A 15,552-nucleotide genomic window follows, 5' to 3' on the forward strand; every position below is an offset into this window, starting at 1 on the left:
AGCAATTTATACAACTGAGCCGACCTCCAATTTGGCCAGGAACTGGCCGGAAACTTGATCCAAAAATAAAAAAATTTCTAGGTTTTAGATTGAGTTTCAAAACTCCAAAATGATCTAATCCAACCATACAAACAACGAGAGTATGTGGAGAAGATTGAAATCCATACCTAATTTGTCAGAAATGGTGGCCAGAATCACCCAGAACGGAGGCGAAAAACTGAAGCAGTCACGGCCAAATTCGAGCTCCCAACGCCTTCCTAAGCAGAGGTCTTGGCTGGGCTTCCATCCGGTCATGATTGCTAGCCCCTCACTGTCACATCCCGACCGGTCTCAACCGCATGAGTGGTCAGACGGTGAAGTTAGCCTGCCACATAGTGGCCGGGTCTATGTGCGTCGCAAGAGGGAGGGTTAGGGAAGAGAGAGAGAGAGGTGGAGAGTGAAACTGAGCTATCCCTTTTAAAATTCTAACTTTGAAATATTTACGGTTGTGCCACTGCACTTCCGTTGATCGTAACTTCTTCGTTAATACTCCGATTCGAGCCCACTACGTGTCTACGAACTCATATCGCTGCGCTCTACGCAATTATACCACTCAAATCCCCAAATTCTTTCCTGAACAAAAATTCAACTTTAAACCCATTAAAATATTCTTGAGATAAAATTGTCTTTACCTGAATATTCGTGTTATCATACAGCCTGCAACTTGTCGGAGAAGAGAGGGATAGATGAGAGAGTGAAAGTTGGTGGTGGGAAGAGAAGCAACTGGAGGGTTTGAGTTGGGGAATGCACCGAATGGAGCAGAGGCAAAAAAAAATTTATTAAGTGTGAAAGTGATTGCCAGCTGTCAGGATGTAATTGGATGGGGATACTAACGTGGAAAGCTTACCTGGCATCCCCGTGCCAGGCAAGTTTTCTCCTACGGGAGAGGAAGAGAGAGGAGGGTTTGAGTCGAGTGTGGTTGTGGTTGTGGTGATGGCGACTAGGAAGGGATAATAGGGTTGGAGGAGGGGAATTGGGGATTTTTTGGTTTTAAAGTATTATTTTTATTTTAATAGTTAAATTAAGTTTTTAAAAAAGACAATTTTTTTTTCTTCATACATGGCACTTAGTTTAGCAAAATAATGGATCCCATTGGTGCCACGTCAACATTTTTAATGGAATTTTTAACAAACTTGACAGTGAGAGGCAAAGTGAGACACAAAACATTGGTTTTAAGGGGGTTTAGTGAGAATTGACCAATGTTTCAGAGGTACTGTAGCACTTAAGCCTATTTAAAAAGTATAACTGCGCGGCTATACTCTTTAAATATATTCAAATATTTTAAGCGTATAGCCGCCCGGCTATACTGCACAAAATGGTTAATTTAGAGTAGTTATTGCTTCTATTATAAAATAAAGGGTTAATCATTTTATTAGTCCCTGAACTTAGACCCAATTTGCATTTGAGTACCTCAATTTCCAAAATGGGTTCTCGTGGTCCGTCAACTTTAGTTTCGTTAGAACAAATGGTCTTGCCGTCAATTTTGATTAACTTCTTTGTTAAATGCAAGGGCAAAATGGTATTTTTGTATCAAAATTGATTAAAATATGAATAAAAAAAATTAAAAAATTAAAAAACTAAAAAATTAAAATTAAACTCTCACTCTCCTCTTCTATCCCGATTTCTACTCCCCCAAACTTGATTTATCTTTTTCTTTTTGTTGGTTTTTTATTTGATTTTCTTTTATTATTATTTTAAATATATAAATTTTAATTCATTTTTTTGTTTTAACATAAAAATACCATTTTGCCTTTGCATTTAACAGAAAAAGTTAACAAAATTGATGGCAGGACCATTTGTCATAACGAAAGTGAAGTTAAAGGACCACGGAAACCATTTTAAAAATTGAGGTACTCAAATGTAAATCGGGTCTAAGTTCAGGGACTAATAAAACGATTAACCTTAAAATAAACTGAAGCACAATTTTACATCTTTTTCCTTTTGGGTTTATAGTTTGCTGAAACCAAATAAAAAAGGAAAAAAGAAATAAAAATCGGAAGTGTAATTATAAGAGGATAAGGAACGGAGGACAAAGTGGTCATTTTGCATGCCCTTGCTTCCGAACTAACTCACTGGTATCCCTTGTTTTTCAACTCTCAAAATTCGCAAAGCCATGGCTTCTTCGGTCTCTCTCTCATTCTCTTCTTCTCTGCTTCCTCATCCTCTCCCTCTCAATAAGAACTCCACAGCCATCCACAGAGCCCAAGACTCAAACTTTAAGCTAGTACACTGCGCATTGGCAGCACCCGCTACACGCACTCGTTCAACTTCATCTTCGTCTTCTGAGACCAGAAAGAGGCACTGGAAGCAAGGTGAGTTTCCAGGGGTCTCAGAGACATCGATTCCTGGGACTTACAGAAGGGCCCCCTTAAAAAATGTGAAGAAGAAGTTGGACCGCAAGAACAACGCCAAGGCCTGGGCCAACACCGTCACTGAAGCCTTGTCTGACGCCATAGACAAGAAGCAATGGCTTCAAGCTCTTGAGGTTGGCCCTTCTCTATGTTTCTCTTTCTGGGTTCATTTTATTTTGAGCATTAGGTCCTTACCTCAAACAAAAATGGAGAAAGTTTTCATTTTTTTTTTCCCTTTTGGGTTTACAGTTTGGTGAAAGTAAATTGCTGAAAAATAAATAAAAAATGCTACTCTCTTTGCTTACCTAGTTGAGTTCCTTTTGTATCTGAATTTTTGACTTTAAGGAAACTAGAATTAGGACTGGTATCATACAGACTTACAGTATCATAGCCATGTTTACTAACCAAGAGTTAGGTGTTCTTGTTTGTAAAATGATGATAAAATTGGCTAGTATTGACTGTTCAGGTATTTGACATGCTAAGAGAACAACCTTTTTATCAACCAAAAGAAGGGACTTACATGAAACTCCTTGGTCTGCTTGGAAGATGTGGCCAACCCCATCGTGCCCGTCAGCTTTTTGACGCAATGGTTGAAGAAGGCTGTGAACCAACTCTTGAACTCTACACAGCCCTACTTACAGCTTATTGTCGGAACAATCTAATTGATGAGGCATTTTCTGTTCTCAACCAGATGAAGACCCTCCCGCATTGCCAGCCTGACGTTTTTACATACAGTACCTTAATAAAGGTTTGCATTGATGCTTTGAAATTCGAATTAGTTGAGTCCTTGTATGAGGAAATGGCTGAACGGTTAATAACTCCAAACACAGTCACCCAAAACATAGTGTTGAGTGGATATGGTAAAGCTGGGAAGTATGATCAGATGGAAAAAGTGTTGTCAGGGATGCTGGAGGGTGCAACTTGCAAGCCTGATGTCTGGACAATGAATGTTATCCTTAGTGTGTTTGGCAACAAGGGTCAGATAGATATGATGGAGCGATGGTATGAGAAATTCCGTGATTTTGGGATTGAGCCAGAAACTCGCACTTTTAATATTCTGATTGGTGCTTATGGGAAAAAGAAATTGTATGATAAAATGTCAACTGTGATGGAGTACATGCGCAAGCTTCAATTCCCATGGACAACAGCAACATATAACAATGTGATTGAGGCTTTCGCGGATGTAGGAGATGCAAAAAACATGGAGTACACATTTGATCAGATGCGTGCTGAGGGCATGAAAGCAGACACCAAAACGTTCTGCTGCCTTATTAATGGATATGCCAATGCAGGTCTCTTCCATAAGGTGGTTAGCAGTGTTCAGTTGGCCGGAAAGTTTGAGATACCCGAGAATACCACATTTTATAATGCAGTAATAGCTGCATGTGCAAAGGCAGAGGATTTGATGGAGATGGAGAGAGTTTTTAAGCGGATGAAAGAGAAGCAATGTCCACCGGATTCCACAACATACTCTCTTATGGTTGAGGCGTATAGTAAGGAAGGTATGAACGATAAGATCTACTACTTGGAGCAGGAGATTGGTGTTGATGTTAACCAAAATAACAACTCCTCAGGAATTGAGTCTGATGCTGTTGTCTGATTGAGATATTTGAAAACAACAATATGTTTCAAGAATCCCCTAATCTCACATTGGGCATCCCCACAGTTCTTCTAATGCAGCAGTACTGGACTCTCATCGTTGAATTTCGAGTGATCAGGTAATCAAACTTTTCCATTCTGGGATGGATGTTAACAATGCTGCTTCCTCTGGCTTTATGTATTTTGTGGAGGACTGTAAGAATTGTTTTAGACATCTCTGATACTCTGGGTGAAATATTTTTGAAAATGACTGTATATACAGAGTTGATAAGTGCCTCTCTGCAAACTCGAGGTCATCTCAAAATAGCATGCAAATTTGTACGGAGATTTGTAGGAGTGCTAACTGCCAACAGGAGAAGTACTTTTGTTTTTAATGCAATTTCATATGTATTGTCTCCAGCAGGAGCTGGACAGTATAGAAGGGGGTCTGTGGAACAGCAGTGGTTATAAACACATCTTTTTGGGTGTTTGTTGGGAATTATTTTCTTTTTGCCGTGTTTTTCTTTATGTACTGGGTTGCTGTTTTAATTACTGGTAGAATGCTCTTATAGATTCATGCTAAGACTGATGTTGGCACGTCCAGTAAACAATGAATTTGGTAAAGGCAATCTTTGATTACATGCTCAGACAACCGATAGTCATAAAAATAAATATTAAAGCAAGCTCAAGTTCAGAAAGACGTTATATCATAAAACCACCCACAAGATGGAGCAACAATGGCAGTGGCACCTCAAACAATCATCCCTGTTCGAAAACAGTTGATGCTGGTAACTTTTATTGAGTTATCATGGAAATGGAAGGATCCACTTTTGCGTGGTGTGTCCTACACTTTAATTAGAATTAGAATTTGACGTATGCCGCTTAACCTAACATTTTTCCACGCAAGAACATGTTTGAGTTGAGAGTGGCTTGGACGAGATGTTGGTATGTCAAATGAGATGAGATGACCACACGACATGTAAAGGCACAGGCAAAAAGGGCTAAGTAGGAGAGAAGACTTCTATCCTCACACGCTAACTTAGTAAATGTTGGCCTTTCATGGTGGCAGGCACAATGCCATTCCGGTATTCTCTTCTGTACATTAAACAAACAATAACCTAAAACCTGCGACACAAAGTCAGATAGGTAACGTCGTAATGTGATAACTGATAATCATACCAGAGACTTTGATGTCATTACCCACCTGGGACCCGCTTGGCTTTTCCATTTTTCTCCTTCCAAATCCCAGTCCCAGAATTGAGGAAGAGCTGCTTGCATTCTTATTGCCTTCGTGGTTAAGGTAAAAAACAATATTTTCCACTGAAAAGATATGCTATCTTAACTTGGTGGAAGAAAGTCAAAGGAATCTTTTATTATATATAAAGCATAACTTAACAGAATGAGCCATGCCGCTTTGGTTTTGGTTTTGGTTCAGTGTTCAAGTATTGTTTATTGTTTTAACTATTGTTAATTGATTCTGTTCACTTTCATTGCCGAAGATAAAGTCTTTGCAGTGATAAACAATTGGGTTCAAATCCAGTTGCCATTTCCTTGCCACAGCAAAACATGACGCATTGCATTACTTCATTGCCTACCATGTTCAGGCTTTCCATGATACTTATATGATCTGTCTGAGTTCATCCATTTGTTCTAACTAAAAATGGCTCAGTTGGCAGGGGCAGATGAAATAGAGTCTTTCCGTATAGAGCTGGCAGAGATTGGGAGGAGTATAAGATCCTCATTTCGAAGTCATGCCTCAAGTTTTCGGAGCGCCACCACTGTCAATGCAGGAGACAATGATGTTGTTGGTGATGAAGAACATGACTTACAATGGGCCGCGGTTGAGAGACTGCCCACTTTTGAGAGGATAACTTCGGCTCTATTTGATGAATATGATGGCACGTCTACAAAAGGAGACGGTAAAGGGACACGGGTGGTTGATGTTACCAAGCTTGGAGCTCAAGAAAGACGTGTTTTCATTGAGAAGCTTATCAAACACATTGAAAATGACAATCTTCAATTGTTGCAGAAGATTAGACGAAGAATAGACAAGTAATGTTTTTTCTTCTTCTTTTCGGGTTTATGTAGATATCTACTTTCGAGCACAAATCACACTAATTTTACTAGAAACATGGAAAATAACAGATAAAACAGGAAACTAAATTAAACATGGCTAATTTATTATTGTGCATAAAGTGGGCTGCTGTAAAATATTAACATTCATTTTGCACCTCTTGTAGAGTCGGTGTAAAGTTACCTATTGTGGAAGTGAGATATAAGAATCTTTGTGTGGAAGCAGAGTGCAAGGTAGTTCATGGCAAGCCCCTACCCACTCTATGGAATACTCTAAAGAGTTTGGTTTTGGTAAGCATCTTAATTCATAATTTCCAACTTATTTTTTGGCTATGCATGGGCGACTTTGAATGTAAATTCTCAATTTCTAAATTAATTACTTGAGCTCTCTTTATGACAGGGCATCACAGAACTGACTGGTTCAAAAATGCGTGAAGCCAAGATAAGCATCATCAAAGATGTCAGTGGTATTATTAAGCCAGGAAGGTTAGTTTCTTTTACCTTGGTTTCTAACTTAAAAAGTTGTGGCTGCTATAGAATTTAATGAATTCCATCTGTTGTATCAAACATGAGTGTTTCTCTGTCCTTATGGAGTTTAGCAGATGTCTTTGTCGAAAATGGGTTCTTTACCTTCCAAAATTTTGAAAATGGGAAAGTAATGAGCAGACATAATTTTTTTTTCTTTCTTTCAAATTCTTCAGAAATTTTGATATATTTTTAGAACACTTTAAGAAGGATATTAGAAAATTAATAAGTAACCAACTTAGAGTTAACCAACTTTGGCCTCTCTTCACTGCAGGATGACTTTATTGCTTGGACCTCCAGGTTGTGGGAAAACCACATTACTGATGGCACTCTCAGGGAAGCTAAGCCATTCTCTCAAGGTGTGTAAAAAGTAAATAATTGTTTTTCCAACTGAAATTAAGGCCCACCTGTGAGGGGGAGTGTCTTCAGCTTTGGTTAATAGTGGTAAACCATAAGGCTTTATCAATATCCAAAGGGTCTGCTTCTAATTCGTTTAGTATTTATTTTATTCTAATAGGTTTCTGGCGAAATATGTTACAATGGTTATAGACTAGAAGAATTTGTTCCTCAGAAAACCTCAGCTTATGTAAGCCAATATGATGTGCATATTCCAGAGATCACTGCAAGGGAAACACTTGATTTCTCTGCATGTTGTCAAGGTGTAGGAAGTCGAACCGGTATGCATTCTTGCCTGCAATAATTAGCCAGTTTGAAATTGTTATCAACTCGTTTATCATATTGGTATTATCATTATGTTTTTTGTGCATGTAGAGATTATGGTGGAAGTCAGTAGAAGGGAAAAACAGGCAGGAATAGTTCCAGATCCTGATGTAGATGCTTACATGAAGGTACCTAAGATGCCTTGTTCGCAGTGTTCTGCAGAATTTCAATGGTCTAACTGTGATTGAAAATTGTCTGTTGCAGGCCACATCTGTTAAGGGACTGAAAAATACACTTCAAACTGACTATATTCTTAAGGTATTCTAATTCCCTACGAATTGTGTTTTCAATCAGCTCGTTTTAAGTTGCCTTCTTGTTCACTATCCAATGTCTTACAGATACTTGGTCTGGAAATCTGTGCTGACACGTTGGTAGGAGATCCCATAAGAAGAGGAATATCCGGTGGTCAAAAGAAACGGTTGACTACAGGTAGTGTTGGCATAACAGTAAACTTTGCATGCATTTCAGTTTCCCGAGTCAAATCAGATATGATGCTCCATAATTTCTGTATTATGCAGGGGAAATGATTGTTGGACCTGCAAAAGCTTTGTTCATGGATGAAATATCTAATGGCTTAGATAGTTCTACCACTTTCCAACTTGTGTCTTGTCTTCAGCATTTTGTGCATATCACAGATGCAACCGCATTGATTTCGCTTCTTCAGCCTGCACCGGAGACATTTGATCTCTTTGATGATGTCCTATTAATGGCAGAAGGGAAGATTGTGTTTCACGGGCCAAGAACAGAAATTCTGAATTTTTTTGAGGAGTGTGGGTTTAAGTGCCCAGAAAGGAAAGGTGTTGCCGACTTCCTTCAGGAGGTAGGTGTTATTGTCATACTCATATCTCAATCGATGTCCTATTATCTATAGTGTTGAACGTTGTCTTATCTTGATTTGCTTCAGGTTATCTCTAGAAAAGATCAAGCACAGTATTGGGACCATGCAGAACAACCTTACAGTTACATTTCTGTTGATCAGTTCATTAAAAAATTTGAGGATGGACATCTTGGCTGGCAGCTAAATGTGGAGCTCTCAAAGCCATTTGATAAGTCTCAGAGCCACAAGGATGCTCTATCCTTTAGAACGTACTCATTACCTAAATGGGAACTGTTTAAATCTTGCACAAGGAGGGAATTTCTTCTGATGAAAAGGAATTCTTTTATTTATGTTTTCAAATCAATTCAGGTAGCTTCCTTATTTCTTTTCCCCCTTATTTTAAGTGTTTTCAGTTTAAAACATTTTTATATCTGGTCATAACTGTATTCTTTCTTTCTGCAGCTAGTCATAATTGCTTCAATAACGATGACAGTTTTCCTTCGAACTCAAATGGCTATTGACATGGTTCACGCAAATTATTATATGGGTTCTTTATTCTATGCACTCCTCATACTTCTTGTTGATGGATTCCCAGAATTGTCAATGACTGTCTCAAGAATTGGGGTTTTCTACAAACAGAAAGAGTTGTGTTTTTATCCTGCTTGGGCTTATGCAATCCCAGCTGCCATCCTAAAGGTTCCACTTTCGTTCTTGGAGGCTTTTGTTTGGACAGTTCTTACATACTATGTTATTGGTTACAGCCCTGAGGTTGGAAGGTGAGTCACAGATTGAAAATTCAGTTTTTAGCTAGATGGTTAAGTGATAGACTATTACATGCTTGACTGTAAATAAGCTCTTCTATGCTGAAGAACATTCAGCTACGTGGCTGTTACCATCTAAACTAAGACTTTATTGTATGAGATGAATTATGCTTCAGTGGTATCTATAGCTAATGCATGGCAGAATACGCATATTGGTAATCTGTGCTTCTGTCTCTTTTCTCGAAATAGTCTTGTTAGATCTTACATTTTTCTAATGTGTTTGCCAGGTTTTTTTGCCAGTTCCTTCTACTCTTTGCTGTCCACTTAACATCAATATCCATGTTTCGGTTTATTGCTTCATTTTTCCAAACCGTGGGTGCTTCTATGACAGCTGGTAGTTCAGCAATATTGTCTGTTTTATTATTTGGTGGCTTTGTTATACCAAAATGTAAGATTTCCATAAGATTTTCCCATATTTATGTCAATGAATTTTGCTTCTCTAGTCATGTTTAAATATGTTTTGTTGCAGCTTATATGCCAGCTTGGTTGAAGTGGGGATTTTGGGTTTCTCCTTTGACCTATGGGGAGATAGGAATGACAGTTAATGAATTCCAATCACCCCGATGGGAACAGGTGATATAGCGAGGGTAGAGCTATTGCTTCATTGCTCCTCATTGTACAATTACAAAGTGAAAATTTAGAATTCTGTTTCCTTACCATAGATTTGAGATCTTTTCTTCCTTCTATTTCTTTCTTTGTGAGATTATACTAGGGTGATTCTAATCATGTTCCTATTAGCAACCTGAAGGAGTTCTTCCTCATTCACTAATGACTTTGCTCTTTATTTATATTCACAGGTCTATGCAAACACAACTCTTGGGCGACAAGTACTGGAAAGCCGTGGATTAAATTTTGAAGGCTATTTTTATTGGATATCAGTTGGTGCATTATTGGGATTCACAGTACTATTCAATGTTGGTTTCACATTGGCTTTGACACTCTTTAAGTGTAAGTTTGTGTTCTATCTATTACTTGGCCACTTTAAGCAATAATGTATTTTATACTTTTGCTAACCCAGCTTTTGTTTTATGTTCAGCTCCGGGAAGGCCCCCTGCTCTAATTTCTTACGAAAAGTACTGTCAACTACAAGGAAAAAGAGACAGCAAAACTGATATAGACACAGAGGGGAAATCCATTAGTGCACCTAAAACTTCCGCAGAACCCAAGAAGGGTGAGGGTGATTTTAGTTTTTCTCTTTTCACTTATTTAATTCTACAGTAGATTCGGGTCAGTGTGTTCTTTTATGTTAACATAAATATCAGTTCTTTTTCTTCTCTTGTTTTTCCAGGAAGAATGGTTTTGCCATTTGAGCCCCTAGCCGTAGCATTTCAGGATGTACAATACTATGTTGATACCCCTTTGGTAATCTTTGGGAACCTCTCTTTAGATTCTCAGTAGTGCTGAAATACAAGGAGTGAACTATGCCAGCTAATATGGTCAGTTCTTCTATCTTTATGTTGTAGGAAATGAGAAAGCGGGGCTTCACAGAAAAAAGGCTCCAGCTCCTTTCTGATATTACAGGTTCTTTCAGGCCAGGTATACTAACAGCATTAATGGGTGTCAGTGGGGCTGGGAAAACAACTCTCATGGATGTTCTTTGTGGAAGGAAAACTGGTGGTACCGTTGAAGGGGAAATAAGAATTGGTGGTTACCCAAAGGTGCAAGATACATTTGCTCGGATATCAGGTTATTGTGAGCAAAGTGACATACATTCTCCACAAATAACTGTGGAAGAATCAGTAGTGTACTCTGCTTGGCTGCGGCTCCCTTCTCAGATTGATTCAAATACTAAAGCTGTATGGTATCTTTTCAAGAACATGATTATTTCAATGGTTCTGGATTTGAACATCCAAATTAAATTGCACCATACATTTTTCTTCCTTCCCCAGGAATTTGTAAATGAAGTCCTTGAAACTATTGAGCTTGATGGGATTAAAGACTGCTTAGTGGGCATGGCAGGGGTTAGCGGTTTATCAACTGAGCAGCGCAAACGACTGACCATAGCTGTGGAACTCGTTGCCAATCCATCTATCATGTTCATGGATGAACCAACTTCAGGTTTAGATGCACGGGCAGCTGCTATTGTTATGAGAGCGGTGAAAAATGTTTCTGCAACAGGAAGAACGGTTGTTTGTACCATCCACCAACCAAGTATTGACATTTTCGAGGCATTTGATGAGGTAAAGTGTTTGTCAGAACCTCAAATGGGATGATCTCAGAAGTTTCAATGTGACTTCTTCCCATTTCAACTCAGTAGTATTGAACTTGACCAGCTTACATCCCTTAAAAAATTTACAAAGTAAAATGCTTAAATAAGTTCTATTTCTTTCTTATCCATATATATTATTGTTGACACTTTAAGGAACTTATATTTCCTTTTGATAACAATCATTCACATCTTACCATCACTGCAGTTGATTCTCATGAAAACTGGAGGACACATAATCTATGGTGGCCCACTAGGGAAGAACTCAAGCAGGGTCATTGAGTACTTTGAGGTAGGCAGTTGAACAACTGTTAGATTAGTCATTTTTGTTGTCGTTGTCTTTCGAACGTACAACTTGTCCCTGGAAATTATACAATTACTTTGCCCTGATCCGATTTCCTTCATTTGGTTAGAGTATTCCCGGGTTGCCCTCAATGAAAGACAATTATAACCCAGCAACATGGATGCTAGAAGTCACTTCAAAATCTGCAGAAGCTGAGCTTGGTATAGATTTTTCACAAATTTATAAGGAATCCGCCTTGAATGAGTAAGCATAATACGATTCCCCTTCTCTTCCCCTTACCTTTTCTTTATGAAGTTGAAAGAAATTGGGTATTTTATCATCATTGCATACCCTATGGGTTTCTTTAGCATTCTAGGGTTGAGTTTCATTCTTAAAATTGGCTACATTTTTTCATATACTTATATTGATTGTGTATACTTATATTATAGTACATATATGCATCCCCATATTGGAGCTTGATTACGCTTGACGCTTGCTCTTCTGACTGTAGGAAGAACAAGGGGTTAGTCAAGCAATTGAGTTCACCATCTCCTGGTTCAAAGGTTTTGCAGTTTCCTACCCGTTTTCCTCAGAATGGTTGGGGGCAGTTCAAAGCATGCTTCTGGAAACAGAACTTGTCTTATTGGAGAAGTCCTTCATATAATCTGACACGGATCATTTTTATGTCTTGCTCATCTCTGCTGTTTGGAATACTCTTCTGGAATCAAGGAAAGAAAATGTTAGTCAGAAATTTTTTGTTTGCGTTCGTATGAACCACTAAACCGAATTTTTTTTAAAATGAAAAAGCTTCAGTTATCCACTGCAATAAGTTGAATGGTTTCATTTAAACATTTATGATTCTCACAAATTTGTGTTACCTTTTATTTTACTTCTGAAGACGCTCATTATTTTTCTTTTCATATGATGAGAAAGGGTATCTTTAAAATGCTGTTCATGTCTAAACTAAATCCTTGCATGTCTATGATAGCTGGAGTGGTAATCTCTTATTTAAAGAAGAGTCATTAACCATATGATTTTTATTTTTATTTTGCAGAGATAGCCAGCAAGACATCTTCAATATATTTGGTTCGATGTTCTGTGCAACAATCTTCTTTGGCATAAACAACTGCTCAACAGTTCTACCATTTGTTGCCACAGAGCGAACTGTTCTATATCGAGAAAAGTTTGCAGGAATGTTCTCTTCATGGGCCTACTCATTTGCGCAGGTTTTGCACTTTTCAATATAAACTTTTGATGAACTCATAAAAAATTTGTGACCATTATCTCATGCATTCAATTTAAGAAATTTCCAACTAGTAGAGTTAATTTTGTAGGTGCTGGTTGAGGTTCCCTACTCATTCATTCAAGCAGTTCTTTACGTGGTCATCACATACCCGATGATTGGTTACGACTGGTCTGCTTATAAGATATTTTGGTCATTCTATGGCATGTTCTGCACACTACTAAGCTTCAATTACCTAGGAATGCTATTGGTTTCCTTGACACCAAATGTTCAGGTGGCGTCGATTGTGGCATCATCTGCCTACACAATGCTGAATTTGTTTTCTGGGTTCGTCATTCCAAGACCAGTAAGTTTATGAATCATCAAGTTTAACCTTCATGCTTCTAAATGGCAAAAATAATTCCTAAGTAGATGATATGATCCTTTTAGGCACAGCGAAGAAATATTTGAATGCGGAAAACTAACTTGAGCCTGTTCTTTTCTTGATGTAGCAAATCCCAAAGTGGTGGCTCTGGTTGTATTATTTATGTCCTACATCATGGGCACTAAATGGAATGCTTACAGCGCAGTATGGAGATATACAGAACGAGATCCTGGCGTTCGGGGAGACTAAAACTGTTGCTGCCTTCTTAGAAGATTACTTTGGGTTTCACTACAACCTTTTAGGCCTTGTTGCTGTTGTTCTTATTCTCCTCCCCATTGTGTTTGCTGCTCTTTTTGCATACTTCATTGGAAAATTAAACTTCCAGAGGAGGTAAACGTTCAGAATCTGTATCTGGATTTAATAGATACATGTATGAAGTATGATGTATCTTCTCAAAAAGCTAATTCCTTCAATCTCATCTCATTTGAATCACCATTACAAAATTTATATTTTACAGTCAAATATAGGACAGGTATGGACAAGGATTGAACGGCTAAGATCTTTTCATGAAAGCCATGAACTGCTAAGATTAGTAAACAAGGACAGAACTATAAAGACTGTCAAGGAGGGGGGATCATGTTCATCTTTGTTACTGCATATGAAAAATTAAGGAACAGCTCCACCCACCAGTTCTACCCTCTTTGTAAATTTAATTTTCCCAATGCAATAGGCAAACAGTGAAGCAAAAGCAATTGGGAAAGCAGTGAGAAAAATAGGCACAAGGAATAAACGATCATGATGGAAACCATAGTAATCTTGTAGGAAGGAACCAACTGTTTTAGGGTCCCCAAAAAATCAATATCTCTTTGCCCATGTCTCCATATTGTGAAGTCAAGAGGCCATTTAGGGACCATGATGTAAAAGATATCCAGAAGCATATGTTTATTTATTAATAGGGAAGAAGTAAAGGAATTTAAGATTTCTTTTTTGAGATGAAGGAATTTAAGATTATTAGAAGAATTGAGACCTAGACATAGAGGAGCTATTTCATAAAGGATAACAACATATAAGTGATAGCATATAAAAGTTCTTTGAGCTTTTCCCTATGATTTTTCAATTTTGAGCCAAATTTAAATTGTCAAATCATTAGACATCTTTAAAATTTTCAATAATTTTCCGAAACTTGCAAAAAAAGATTCTCATACATGTAAGTTCCAAAAAAATTCTGAAAATATCTAGTTTTCCGAATTGGAATGGATGTTGAATTTTCGAAATTTTTAGAAACTGAATTGGAAAAGAATTTTAATTCCAAATTTTTTTAGAATGGAATTGGACTATCCGATCTGATCCGTCCGAAAATCAGTCCTAGCCAATTCTTTGTTGTTGTTGTTTTTTTTTGTTTTTTTTTATTTTTTTTTTTCTGTTGTTGATATATAAACTGTTGGGCCCACTCACTGAAGTCTTGAGGCCAAACCCTTTGTGTTGGGCCCAATATCATGGTGTTCTACATTCTTGGGGTCCAAATCCTTGAAATTACTGCAATTTTAAAATCTAACATATTTGGTTGCTTCCATTTTGTCTTGTTAGGGCATGAACACAAGACATCATCTGGGTTAGTGGCGATTCCAGGATTCGAAAGTCGATCGGGCAAAACTTATATAACAAACTTGACGAAACGAGTGAATTTCATTAATAAATACTAGCCCCTTGACACATGCTCACGCATGTGCCAATTGGTTTTCTTTTTCTTTTTTATTTTTATTTTTAGAATTAAGAAAAAATAACAGGGTAGTTATATTCCATAAAAATATGACCTATTATCTTATTTTGTTTTTAATTTTATTTTTTTTAATATTAAAAAATATGAATTTACGATATTATCCTCATTTAATTAATAATTTCAATTCTTAATGTTTGAATTAACAAAGGGCATTTTCTGGTATTTTGAATGTTTCACCATTCTCTGCCTTTTGCTTTATATATATAGATAAAAAGAATTACATAGTGAGAGGAGACATAATAAGCCTTACCTTCAAATGCATTTATATCTACAAATACAAAAACTTAAATAAAAACCAAAAAAAAAAAAATAGAAAAAAAAATTATTTCACATTAAAAAGAAAGATAATATAGAGGACTACATTAATTTTAAAAAAACCAGATTTATTTCGAGAGAAATGGGAAGGAAGAAAATTGGCGGAGCTAGGTTTTTTTTTTTTTTTTTTAACGAGTTGTGACCTCATTTTTCTCCTTGTTTTCTTTTATAAACGTTTATTATGACATCCATTTTTAGCTTTCCACCTCAAGCTCCATAGCCCTATCAATCGTCTTTCGCAATTTCTGAAATAGTTATCTTTGTGCAAGACAATTTTTTTTAATAATCATAAGTAATGTAGGTAATATTTTTAGAGAGAGAGAGAGAGAAGATAGAAGAAAAAAAAGGGAAAAAAAGAAGATAGGAGGGATGAGAGAAGGAGAAGAAAGAAAAAAAAAAAGAAAAAAAAGAGGGAGAGGAGAGAAGGAAAACAACGG

The 15,552-nt window shown here is 37.3% G+C and overlaps 2 protein-coding genes across 4 annotated transcripts; both read left to right on the top strand.

The window, feature by feature from the left end:
- On the top strand, positions 1,989-4,548 carry LOC18791773 (pentatricopeptide repeat-containing protein At3g06430, chloroplastic). 2 transcript variants are annotated; one of them, XR_002269569.1, is made up of 3 exons: positions 1,989-2,524; positions 2,857-4,108; positions 4,252-4,548. XR_002269569.1 is itself a non-coding variant. In XM_007224270.2 (2 exons), exons 1-2 carry the CDS (start codon positions 2,153-2,155, stop codon positions 3,988-3,990), a joined length of 1,506 nt encoding a protein of 501 aa, XP_007224332.2. In that variant the 5' UTR covers positions 1,989-2,152; the 3' UTR covers positions 3,991-4,548. The 2 variants fall into 2 exon arrangements, 1 of the variants encoding a protein (XP_007224332.2); XM_007224270.2 differs by having other exon boundaries at positions 2,857-4,548.
- LOC18790741 (pleiotropic drug resistance protein 3) lies at positions 5,629-14,762 on the top strand. Of its 2 annotated transcripts, XM_020554084.1 has the most exons (25): positions 5,629-6,020; positions 6,209-6,332; positions 6,442-6,527; positions 6,841-6,925; positions 7,084-7,243; positions 7,338-7,414; positions 7,491-7,544; positions 7,625-7,715; positions 7,805-8,106; positions 8,191-8,472; positions 8,566-8,879; positions 9,152-9,312; positions 9,394-9,497; positions 9,722-9,872; positions 9,961-10,095; positions 10,213-10,286; positions 10,388-10,720; positions 10,814-11,104; positions 11,339-11,422; positions 11,544-11,677; positions 11,925-12,152; positions 12,468-12,639; positions 12,748-13,002; positions 13,148-13,410; positions 14,608-14,762. In XM_020554084.1, exons 1-25 carry the CDS (start codon positions 5,629-5,631, stop codon positions 14,612-14,614), a joined length of 4,359 nt encoding a protein of 1,452 aa, XP_020409673.1. In that variant the 3' UTR covers positions 14,615-14,762. The 2 variants fall into 2 exon arrangements, with proteins under 2 accessions (XP_020409673.1, XP_020409674.1); XM_020554085.1 differs by lacking the exon at positions 14,608-14,762 and having other exon boundaries at positions 13,148-13,523.

This window comes from Prunus persica, chromosome G1, assembly GCF_000346465.2.
Source record: "Prunus persica cultivar Lovell chromosome G1, Prunus_persica_NCBIv2, whole genome shotgun sequence".
NCBI classification, from domain to species: Eukaryota; Viridiplantae; Streptophyta; class Magnoliopsida; order Rosales; family Rosaceae; genus Prunus; species Prunus persica.

Excerpts from the sequence above, each read along its gene's own strand:
- LOC18791773 (XM_007224270.2), top strand. The coding sequence starts at position 2,153 with ATGGCTTCTTCGGTCTCTCTCTCATTCTCTTCTTCTCTGCTTCCTCAT. Across the intron at positions 2,525-2,856 it reads AATGGCTTCAAGCTCTTGAG|GTATTTGACATGCTAAGAGA; the intron begins GTTGGCCCTTCT and ends TTGACTGTTCAG.
- LOC18790741 (XM_020554084.1), top strand. The coding sequence starts at position 5,629 with ATGGCTCAGTTGGCAGGGGCAGATGAAATAGAGTCTTTCCGTATAGAG. Across the intron at positions 10,721-10,813 it reads TTGATTCAAATACTAAAGCT|GAATTTGTAAATGAAGTCCT; the intron begins GTATGGTATCTT and ends TTCCTTCCCCAG. Across the intron at positions 11,678-11,924 it reads AAGGAATCCGCCTTGAATGA|GAAGAACAAGGGGTTAGTCA; the intron begins GTAAGCATAATA and ends TTCTGACTGTAG.